The 10,993-nt window shown below is 48.4% G+C and overlaps 3 protein-coding genes across 3 annotated transcripts in view; 1 reads left to right on the top strand and 2 right to left on the bottom strand.

Moving 5' to 3' along the window:
- Positions 1 to 4,537: 4,537 nt before the first annotated feature.
- LOC119347020 (protein YIPF1 homolog) lies at positions 4,538 to 7,795 on the top strand. Its single transcript, XM_037616048.1, has 7 exons — positions 4,538 to 4,757; positions 4,859 to 4,907; positions 4,998 to 5,090; positions 5,789 to 5,948; positions 6,475 to 6,745; positions 7,098 to 7,311; positions 7,462 to 7,795. The coding sequence occupies exons 1-6, from the start codon at positions 4,704 to 4,706 to the stop codon at positions 7,287 to 7,289; spliced, it is 819 nt and encodes a 272-aa protein (XP_037471945.1). The 5' UTR covers positions 4,538 to 4,703; the 3' UTR covers positions 7,290 to 7,311; positions 7,462 to 7,795.
- Positions 7,796 to 8,428: 633 nt separating this feature from the next.
- Positions 8,429 to 9,565, bottom strand: LOC119307797 (uncharacterized protein At2g39795, mitochondrial-like). The gene is made up of 3 exons (XM_037583879.1): positions 9,320 to 9,565; positions 8,841 to 9,205; positions 8,429 to 8,743 (listed from the first exon to the last, which is right to left on the bottom strand). Exons 1-3 carry the CDS (start codon positions 9,560 to 9,562, stop codon positions 8,584 to 8,586), a joined length of 768 nt encoding a protein of 255 aa, XP_037439776.1. The 5' UTR covers positions 9,563 to 9,565; the 3' UTR covers positions 8,429 to 8,583.
- Positions 9,566 to 10,690: 1,125 nt separating this feature from the next.
- The window catches only part of LOC119350550 (NADPH-dependent aldo-keto reductase, chloroplastic-like), a 2,524-nt gene continuing 2,221 nt past the window's right edge, over positions 10,691 to 10,993 (bottom strand). The window contains exon 4 of the mRNA XM_037618321.1: positions 10,691 to 10,774. Within this exon, the coding sequence (XP_037474218.1) occupies positions 10,691 to 10,774 (84 nt within the window). The remainder of the gene's footprint in view (positions 10,775 to 10,993) is intronic.

A 10,993-nucleotide genomic window follows, 5' to 3' on the forward strand; every position in this document is an offset into this window, starting at 1 on the left:
TGTGAAGAAGGCGAATGCCTGTGAAGTTGCCGCGTTTTGGAAAAGGCCCGGTGCCTGTGAAGAAGGCGAATGCCTGTGAAGTTGCCGCGTTTTGGAAAAGGCCCGGTGCTTGTGAAGAAGGCGAATGCCTGTGAAGTTGCCGCGTTTTGGAAAAGGCCCGGTGCCTGTGAAGAAGGCGAATGCCTGTGAAGTTGCTGCGTTTGGGAAAATGCCCGGTGCCTATGAAGAAGGCAAACGCCTGTGAAGCTCGCCGCCCGTGACACTCTCACGTAATAATGAGTGGGGCTGTACATGCCCCGGAGTCTCCGGAGCGCCGTTCTCGGGCCTTGGGGGCTCCCGCCCACGCCCAGTGGTAGCACTTAGCTCCGCGCTGGTGAGAAGACGTCGAAGACTAGATTAGGTGCCGGACGCGGCTTCTTTCATTTGCTTTCTGCAGTTGGCTTGTTTGTTTCTATTTGAAGTTTTACTGAAGCTGTTACCGTTTCGAGCTCGCGACCCTTCGTCCATTTCACTTGTTTGCTTCGTTTTCTCTCGCGCAAAGTCTCACGAGGGAGGAACATGGGCACCCTCGCGAGTGTTTTCTACCCCGGTGATTTGGAACTTCCCTATCCGAGTCCGCTGCGGGAGCACCCCTCCCAGTCCGTGCCCCACGGGCATCGCGAGATGATCACGAGACTTGGGTGGTCATCCCCGCTACCAAGGCTGGAGACTATCCCTACCGACTAACCCCTGCAGGACACAAGGTGCACGACGAGGCCCTAGCCTCGGGAGGCGAGGACCGCAACAAGCTTCCCCCCCAAGCTAAGTAATTTCCACCATAAACATGCGGAATGAAAACATAGCGCAGAAACAGTAGAAACAGTGCGCCAATTAAACAGCAACAGTTCAACACGCCCCCGTGGGGCACCAGACTACCTTCTTTTTGCGCAGGAAAGAAAGAAAAGCAAAACGGGCACGACTTGCCCGGCATCAACTCTCGGCAAGGGCTCGCACTGCCTCCGGAGCTCAGCTGGATTCCGTCTCCCTCTTCACCGAGGCACGATGTCAGGCCGACCCGCTGCCCTATCCCAGGCGAGCGCGGCGGTGAGGGGGGTGGTCGCGACCACCACTGGAGGAGCTATCGTCCGATGGGGAGTCACCAAAGCTTGGCGGGCCTCGGGCGACGCTGCCCGCGCGCCTCCCACCACCTTCATCCCGACCAACGCCGGGGCTAGGTGCACGGTCGCGGTCATCGTCCTCGGGGCAGCATCCGGCGCGGCGGCCGTCTTCCCCGAACACCCTCACGTAGAGGATGGCATCACCGTCGAACTTAAAGTGTAGAGTGCACCGTCGGCTCAGGCCACGCGCGCGGGCAAAGGTTTGCCAGCCGCGGGTCCAGGCCGCCTCCCCGGCGGTGGAGACCTCCAGGGTAGCCCAGGAGGCGTTGCTGCAGCAACCGTCTGCCTGAAGCCAAAGGCTGCCCGGGGCACCAGCCGGAAGTTCACCTACAAAGAAGCGGGGGAGCTGGAGCCAGGTGCCGGGCGGGTCCGCCGACCACACGACGAACTCCGGCAGCACCTCCGCCAAGCGGGAGCACGGCCTGGGGGGTCGCGCAGCCCCAACATACCTCTTGTCGGCAGCCGAGCACCCACCGCCGCGCAGAGGACTGCTTCCACGGCCACGGGGAGCCGCAGCGGGGGTCGTATGGTGCTTGCGAGGGTGGCCCCGGCCACGCTTGGCCGGAGGACAGCCAGGCCCTTCCTGGCGAGCCTTTCCTTTCTCCACGGCCAAGAACCTCTTCGGCGGGGCCATGGGGATGACGAGCGGCCAGGAAGAAGAAGGGGAGTAACAGGAATGGATGGACTGGAAGGGCTCGCGCCGTTCCGTGCATATAGCCGGGGGAGGCCAACTGCCAGCCTCCACGATCACAGGTAATCATGACCCGTTTTGCATGCAGGGACTTGGCAAGTCGTGCAGTTATCGAGGCGTCGTGGGGGAGCAGGGACGCCCACGTCCAATCAACCACCACGCGGTGCCCAAGGCCGCAGGCTGTTGGGGCCCGCGACGCTTCGCACTTGCCCCTTCGCTTCTCTGCTAAGCCAAGTCCGGGCGCGCCTTGGGCCCGGGGGCTACTGTCGGCGTTCTGGGAACGGGGGTACCCAGACTTGCCTGCCTGTGGCCTACGGCGTGGCGCAAGGAGTGGCCCAGTACGGCCCATCTTCATCAGCGCATGCTGAAGACCCTCGCGAGGGGCCAAGCCTCGCGGGGCAGACAACAGGAAGCTTACTCAGGCACAACCTCGTCAGGCTGGCTCGTGAGGAGGCGGAGAGATCAAGGCAGGGTACCTCAGGAGGTGCTCGTGACGCAAGCCATGACGACCGAAGCCAGGCAGGCGCCGGCCTGCGCAGAGTCCTTGTTTCCTCTTTGGTGCAAAGGGGGCAAGCGCAGGCGAGAGTATCAAGCAAAGGCAACCATTTCGGTGCAACGAGACCAAGATCAGCAGAACGGCAGGATGGAGGTCATCGTGGTGCCCAAGCCGGCGTCACCGTCAGAGTCTTTCGCAGGCGAGGACCGACTTTAGCCAGGATAAGTGTACTAGATGTTCTCCTTCAAAATGGCCAATTGTTGGCGCCCTTCCCGCTCAATATTTAGGAAGAGGACCAGGGCCTCGCTCTATAAATAGGGCTAGTCACCACAGAAGAAAGGGACCCAGATTCAATCATTCCCAAGAGGCATCGCCTCCACAAGAACTCCTCCCCTCGCGAGACAGTTCTTCCTTTGTATTGTTCATCATCAGCTCCTGAGACAATCCACCACACCACAAACTAGAGTAGGGTATTACACCACAATGGTGGCCCGAACTAGTATAAACCTCGTGTCCCTTGTGTTGTTCTTCGTGTAGTTTAGATCCTTGCGAGACGACGAGACGTGAGTAGGTAGGAGGTTTGATCTCCGCGCGCACCCCAGAGTTCGAATCTTAAGGGTCTGCCGGAACCCGAAATCCGACAAGCAAGGCCCAACATTGGTTTTAACATTTGCCCACATAATAATACTGAATTGATTAATTAAATTGGCATAGGGCGTTATGAACTCGAGGATTTCTACATAAACAGGGGGGCCAGTGCTGATGGTGTTGGTCCCAAACTAGAGCACTATGCGGGGCCGCCCCGGGGCAACCTGGGTTATTTTTGGCTCCTGTACGCGTTGCTCATCCAGACGTGGCCTGAGACGAGATACGCGCGGCTACTATCAGGGTGTCGGCACGCCAGGAGGTCTTGCCGGATTAGTTTTACCATTGTCGAAATGTCTTGTGCACCGGGATCCCGAGTCTGATCGGATGTCCCGCGATGGAGGATTGTCTCCGCAGATCATGAGCTTGTCATGGGCTAAGTTGGGACACCCCTGCAGGGTTTAAACTTTCGAGAGCCGTGCCCGCGGTTATGTGGCAGATGGGAATTTGTTAATATCCGGTTGTAGAGAACTTGACACCAGACTCGAATTAAAATACACCAACCGCGTGTGTAACCGTGATGGTCATTTTTCGTGTGAGTTCGAGAAGAGAACATGGTAGAGTTATGTTTGAATGTAAGTAGTTCATGATCACTTATTGATCATTACTAGTTTGCGACCGTTTGCGTAGCTTCTCATCTTATTCTTGTACTCGTAAGTTAGCCACCATACAATGTTAGTCGCTTGCTGCAACCTCACCACTTATCCATTCCATTCCCATTTAAGCTTTGCTAGTCTTGATACCCATGGTAATGGGATTGCTGAGTTCTCTTGGCTCACAGATTACTACAACAACAGTTGCAGGTACAGGTAACGCGATGATCTGACGTGAGAGCGATATTTGCTTGTTTTGGAGTTCTTCTTCTGCTTCTTCTTCGTTCAGGGGTTAGGTTCCTGGTCGGCAGCCTGGGCTAGGAGGGTGGATGTCGTTTGAGTTTTTATTTGTGTTTCATCCATAGTCGGATGATGCCCTCATATATGATGTTGTTGTATTCATGCGGCATTGTATGTCTTTTGTATGTATCACCATCTATTATGTAATGGTACGATGTAATGATATTCACCTTGCAAAAGCGTCTTCAATATGCGGCTCCATCCTTGATGAGACCTTCGAGTTTCTCTCAGATAGGATCGCATATTGGGTGTGACATTTTCTTCATAAAAGCATATGTACCTTTCTTTTTAAGTTCGCCTCATTCATTTTATTTTGGAGCTGACAAGAACATACACACTTCTTCTGAAAAAAGGACATACACTTTTTTTTCCAAAAGAAAAACACATTGTGCATGTTCGATGGGTTGGTCGATAGTGTTGGGCCAATTCCTAAACGGGTTTATCACGAGTGAGACCACTACACCACACACCAGCCACACAAGGGGCGTCATGTTTGATTTCAACCCCACGGTCTTTTTATATTCTACTTCATGTGGTTTTTGATCAATAAAATTTAGCTATTACCCTGGAGAAAAAACCAGCCACACGAGGGTTTCTAAAAAAAAAAAACCCAGCCACACGAGGTGCGACCTCCTTCTTTCCGAAGCAAAGCACGAGGGCCGTGCGACGACGACTTCCCCACGGCAGAGTTTTCCCCTTTCCCCCCTCCTCCCTCCCCACTCGCCAAAAATCCTCGATCCAAATCCCCACTCCCGGCGACGCGACGCGGCCATGCGCAGCTGCCGATAGGCGACGACTGCAGCGACCACGCACGAGCGGCCATGGACGAGGGCTACGCCAGCCTCCCCACCAGCCACCTCCTCGGCTCCGTCCCCGTACCGATCACGCCCTTCCCCCCTAATCGTTTCCTGCATCTCGTTTCGCTAGGGTTGGCGTTGTTGTTGAGCTGGGCTGATTGATTCTGTTGCATCTGCAGGCTGTGGCTGTGGCTCCCGATGAGAGGAAGCCCGGTGCCCCCGCCGAAGGTACGTGCGCGCGCGCGTGCGTTTCAGATTAGTTCTGCTGCTGGCGCTGCTGGCTTGAGGTTACATTAATTGTCATTAATTACATTTCAGTTGGAAATGCCGCTGCCACCTCGCGCCTTCAGCAGTTTCCGCCTGCTCCTGCTGCCAACGGAGGAGGGTACCAGCCTCCAGGGAGTCCTCTAGGTAACAAATTGGCCTGTTAAATTAATTACCAGCGTGTTCCATCCACAGTAATAGTTTGTCTGCAATATTCGAATAAATCCAGCTCCGCATACACAATGTATCAGGTTAATGGGTGCGGATATGTTTTGGTTTAGTGGGTACTAGCTTATGAGATTTGTATTTACATTCCAATGGCCCAAGTGTAGGATTTATAGATTTCAGTTCGAAAGGGCCTGAGTATAGCTGTGATGTCTCTTGAGTGAGAAATCTTGAACAAAGCACATGACCTCCCCATGGTTTCCATCCCGATGTGATATTAGTGTGTATATATCCTGGTAATACTTTGTTAAAGCTGCGTGTGCAAAATATTAACATAGAGCTTATAGCAACTTCTGTTTGGATGAGTCGTAGAGATTGCGTACTATAGCTGTTGTATCGAGCACATGATGATAATATCGTGCATTTCATGACTGCTATTGTTTGCCTACGGTGCAGTGTTTTTGATCTTCCGAAAAATAATGTAATTATGATCTTCTAGCAGTCTCCAGTCCAAAGAAAGCACTGTCATGCATTTGTTCTTTGTTTGTTACCTTGGCCTTTATCCCAGACAATGCATAGATGATAGGATTTTTCTCAATATTTCATTTTAAATTGCATGTCGACGATGTTTCTTTTGCATCTGTTGTTCCATGTTGAAATCCTTTTTACCCTCTTTGCAGGTGGAGATGTAGAAACACAGACAAACTGGAAAGGATACTTCAATGTTGCCTCTTATACTCCATATTTCAATGTTGATACTGATGTCGTTGTTGACAGACTTATCAGTTCAGTTTATCCAATGGATGGGTTTTTCAGGAAGATAGATGCTAATCCTGACATGTAAGTGTCTTGCCAATCTGCCATCTGCTTCCACGTTTGAAATTTTTGAGTCAGTTGGTGGTAAATGATTTGAGGCAAATGGTCAAGTATATATCTCACAACAAGGGCAATTCACAAAAGATGACCACACTATTTGTTAACATGTTGGGTGATATCATAAGTTGTAGCACGTGCATATGCTGCAGTATTATTGAGAGTACTGTTGGAACATGCCAGAACTGTGTAGTGAAGCAATACTAGCATTAGCATAGTGGCATCAGATGGAAATTTTAATTTGGGGAAGTGTGATAATGTAATAGAAATTCTAGAGAAATACCAAGTATGGTGTAACAGTACTCAGATATATATGTTGTAACTTGTAATTTGTATAGCAGATGGGGTTTGTTATGCTAGCAACATAATTTTTAGGGGAACATGGCAAGTAATAATTTGAAGGAACTTCTCACCCACTTTTGCACTTGAGTTTCTTATTGCATTATTATACCCTTACTTTTTGATCTGTGATAAATCATTTTTTATTCCACAGGTATGGACCCTTATGGATCACCACTACACTGATATTCATGCTGGCTGCATTCGGAAACTTTGCCACTTATCTAATGCAAAGGAAAAGTGATCTGAATATATGGAACTTTGATGTCAGCTATTTCAGTTTGGCGGCATCAGTCATGTACGGTTATGCTATCGTGGTACCTGCTGCATTCTTTTTCCTGTTTCAGTACTTTGGATCACGCCCAAGCCTTCTCCGGTTTTGGTGTATGTGGGGCTATTCTCTGTTCATCTTCGTGCCGGCATCTGTAAGTATCTAAGTTCTATCCCAGTATACATTTATATTCGTATTTTTACAAGCAAGAACATGTAGCATATTGCATATGTACCTTTTATTTAACTTCCGTGGGAATTTTCACACATTGATGCAACTATATACTACCTCTGTACCAAGATATAAGTCGTTTTTGTAGGCTGTCTTATATTTTGCTACGGAGAGAGTATAATGTAAAGAATATCTAGTCCGAGAATTGCTCTATCACAGTAATAATCCATGATAATTTTATGGTTGCCCGTGTTTTGGCCAGCACTCTATTCTTTCATGCAAAGGGTGACTTGCTTGTCTAACACAGATTGCTCTGCTATTTCTCTTTGCCTCAGATACTGCTCCTTATTCCTGTGGAATTTCTTCGCTGGGTCATCATAGCTGGTGCTGGTGGTGCATCATCTTGGTTCATCTTTTTAAACTTGAAGGAATGCACCGAAGGAGCTGATATGATGGCTTTGATCGCAAGTGCATCAGTGCTGCAGTTTGCTCTGGCACTGTTCATCAAAGTTTTCTTTTTTGCCTGAGATCTATTCTATGTTGCTTCAGGTCGGCTACTCTTGTCGAACTGCATATCCTCAATTCCACTTCCAAATATTCCATTACACCCTTCTGAACAACTCCACACTTTAATGTTATTGAGTACTCTATAGTAAGTGGGACAACCTCTTTAACACGCTTCTATTTTCCTTTGAGCAGGTGAGCTGGATGTTTTCTTTGTGTCCCCGTCGTTCTGTTCTGCCATTCATCTTTCTGAGGACCAGGCAGTGGACTAGTTTCACCCTACATACATATTGACCCTAGATTTGATAGACCTTGGGAGTGTCTGTTTTCAAGATTTTTGACTCGTGTAGTTAAGGGAATTTCACTGTGTGCATTCCAGTGCGAAGTTACTAAGTTTGCATCTAAATTTGCACCTGGTGAACTTTCTGCCACCGTGTTGTACAACAACGGTGGTTAGCAAGAATGTGAAGCTCTTTTTTGTTTGTACAATCCATTGCTGTGATGTGAATGCATGGTTTTCTCATGTTTCTATCCAGCATAGTAAGCTAATTGATGTGAGGTATGTTGTTTGCGTACACATGCATCCCTTGGGTTTAACCACCAAACTGAGCAAATCATGAATGACTTCCAACATTTCATGGGCGAAGCTCGAAAAAGTAGATATAGTTCAGTTAGTCGTATGATTCTGGAATTTGGACTGAGATGACCTTCAGTTCAAATCATTGGGCTGTTTGGATATCAACCAAAGCTTGTCGCACCTAAGGTTGCCAGAAGTTTAATATTCCTCCCTACGATCCATATTAATTGACGCTGCTTTTGTACAACTTTCGTACTGATCGGAGGGAGTAACAAACTTTGTAGGCTTATTCTTGTGCATACTCGCAGCAACTTAGCTTCAAACCAAACAAGCAGCCAGAGTGGTAAGCATTTTTCACCAGGATTTGTACTCAATAAATGTATCACCAGTGAAAGTGCGAAATATTATAGGAAGAGATGGTTGCAGTGGTCAGTTCCTCGCTTAATCTTGACAACCAAATGCAAGCCATGACCAAGGCCTAGTACAACTATAGCTAAAACAAAGTTCCGCAGTAGCATTTGCCTCCATGGTAACATGACACATAACAAAGTAAAAAAAAACAAAAACAAACACATAACAAAGTTAAAAAAAAAACATAACACATAACAAAGGTTACACAATGCTAGGCCCCATCTCACATCATTTTTGTAGGATTCATGTTCCATATGAATGCGTTCCTAGTACCATTTGTCCAAACTACCACCCAGATTGAAAGAAATAAACTTGAACTTTCACCCTATTCAACCTTTTACCAGACCTTTGAGTTTTCTCAACCAGGACAAATACTCATGGCACTCCTTGGTTATCATGTAAGCATGCATGAAGTCAGTAAAATGCGTCGAGATGCCCCTACTTCCCAAGTAGAGTTGCAAAGCCTTCTGAAGCTCCCCAGGAATATCACTACAAACAATGTGAACCCAGTGTAAGCAAACCTAGAACAGCCATGACAAACCATCACACAATCAAGTGCCAACAAAGCAAATGGCATTACACTAACCTGAAAGCAGTTCCACTTCCACCAGCAGATTCAAACTCCAACCTCTCGACGACGAACCCCGTTGGGTAGGAGCAGCAGCCGATCTCCAAGCATGAAGCCGCCCCTACTCCTTTGCGAATCCTCACAATGAGTGGGATGCAGTACTTATTTGGGACATCGCCACCGGCGTGGCCCTGTTTCTTACCGTCCTCGGCTTGGTGCTCCTCCTCCTGCTCGCCGTCGTCTTGTGCAGCTCCGTCGACGGGGCTGGGCAGGAGCGCCTCCACCTCGATCTGCTCGCCCTGATGGGTCCTCGTGAGTGTTATCCTGTTGGTACCCTCCTTGTCTCTGATCTCGAAGGGGAAGCCTTCCCCTAGCTCCTTCGCCTGGCAGGACCATAATCCATTGTTACATATTCAGATCAACCAGTATTATCCCCGAATCATCTGCAGCGAAGGGGAGAGAAATGACGAGCTTTGTGCGGGAGGCGTGTCTGTTACCCAGTTACGGCTCCTGCAGTCGAGCTGGGCGCGGGAGATCTCGTAGGTTATGACCCGGAGGAGCTGGGCGTCGGCGACGGCGCTCGGCTGCGGGGCGGAGAGGGAGGAGAGAGGAGCGATGGGCGCCGCGCGATGGTGGGGAGGACCGACGCGTCCGCCGCATGGGCTGCCCAGGGCGGCGAGAAGGGCGCGCGCGGCGGCCGCCGCCCTGGGGGCGCGGCGTAGGGCGGAGGCGATGGCCATGGCCATGGCCATGGCAGCAAGGTTCTAGGGGGTTGAGGTTTCTTTTCTTTTCTCCCCCTTGGCCTTTGAGATGCCTCTTAGACGGTGCCTATCACTTTGGAGTACAACGTTGAAATTTCGAAGGTTTTTAGGCCTTTACATTCGATGCAAGGTAGTGGAGGGAGATGCTTAGTAAAATAAATCATTTTTTTTCTTAAGCACCATGCTTATCTATATGGGAATGCCTAATTAGATGTCCAGCTTTTATTTTTTTTAAAGCTCCTCCCCTAAACACCTTGCATTATACGTACAAGGACTTAGGGCATCTTCACTTACAAACAGACACCCTCAAATGTTGGTGGACAGCCGGCCGGATGACGGTCATCCAATGTCATCCCTCAATTATCCGTTCGGGCTGATGCCTTTTCACCCACCCAGGTTTAAGGCATGATACTTGCAATTTGGATTTGTTGCATCAATTATACTATAGGGGTTTCCATACAGCCTTTCTGTCAAAATAAATAAATTATCCGCTCATTTGTTCAATGGAAAGAGGAAGGGAAAAAGAGGGAAAAGTGAGTTTGCGGTGGTGGTGTCTGCGTCTGGACTTCCCTAGAGGCCCCCTCCCCCTCCCCCCGCGACTTTTGGGATGGAATAAGGGATAACGTTGGTGGCCTAAAAATGTCTCGACCGTGAGGTCCGAACATATTGAACATCTAGCAGAGATTTGGTGAGCCGGGTTGAAGATGCCCTTATGGGCTTCTAAAAATTATACTTTTTCTATCAATGCCAAGGTAGAAAGTGTTTGCTTTTTCTTGAAAAATGATGTAATACTCTTAAGGTTAAGAACTAGAATATGATACACATTTTTCACACTTTGAATACAATATTTGTGAATAGAGGGATACAACAATCAAAATGGTAGCACATGGGAAAAATATATGATCGAGCAATTATTTTAAGCCTTCAGTAAAAGAAGGCACTTTTTCGGTCTTCCCATCCATTGGTGCACACATTCATAAAAAACAAGGCATTTGTTCTCAGCAGTTTTAAAGGAAGTATATCCATCTGCATACAACCAATAACAAGAAGTAAGATATTTATGCTAGCATGATATAATGCCACGCCTTCATCGGAACTTCATACACTTCAGATTTCACCATCCCAGAAATCCTCCACGGTTTTGTAAATACCTTGGGGGTGAACTACAAATTCAGCTCTTAGAGTCTTAATCTGCATTTAAAGGACCAAAACAATCTCAATAGCCAATATCAGAGGGTAATTCTATGGATTGACATGCACTATGTTTCTAGAAAATAATGATTAAAACATTAATGTTTTTAAGATTTTTTTTGAAAGGACAAAACATTGCATATTACCATCAAGGTGCGCTAAGCCAATATAACCAACATAATAAAGATAGGAAGGACCATTTGCAATTTTGCATGGAGG

The sequence above is a fragment of the Triticum dicoccoides genome, chromosome 1B (genome assembly GCF_002162155.2).
Source record: "Triticum dicoccoides isolate Atlit2015 ecotype Zavitan chromosome 1B, WEW_v2.0, whole genome shotgun sequence".
Classification (NCBI taxonomy): domain Eukaryota; kingdom Viridiplantae; phylum Streptophyta; class Magnoliopsida; order Poales; family Poaceae; genus Triticum; species Triticum dicoccoides.

Bases quoted from the DNA above. Each gene is read 5' to 3' on its own strand.
- LOC119347020 (XM_037616048.1), top strand. From the start codon at position 4,704: ATGGACGAGGGCTACGCCAGCCTCCCCACCAGCCACCTCCTCGGCTCC. The intron at 4,758-4,858 runs GTACCGATCACG...TTGCATCTGCAG, and splicing joins ACCTCCTCGGCTCCGTCCCC to GCTGTGGCTGTGGCTCCCGA. The intron at 6,746-7,097 runs GTAAGTATCTAA...TCTTTGCCTCAG, and splicing joins TCATCTTCGTGCCGGCATCT to ATACTGCTCCTTATTCCTGT.
- LOC119307797 (XM_037583879.1), bottom strand. From the start codon at position 9,562: ATGGCCATCGCCTCCGCCCTACGCCGCGCCCCCAGGGCGGCGGCCGCC. The intron at 9,206-9,319 runs GTAACAGACACG...TGGTCCTGCCAG, and splicing joins ACTGCAGGAGCCGTAACTGG to GCGAAGGAGCTAGGGGAAGG. The intron at 8,744-8,840 runs GTTAGTGTAATG...CATTGTTTGTAG, and splicing joins GGAAGTGGAACTGCTTTCAG to TGATATTCCTGGGGAGCTTC.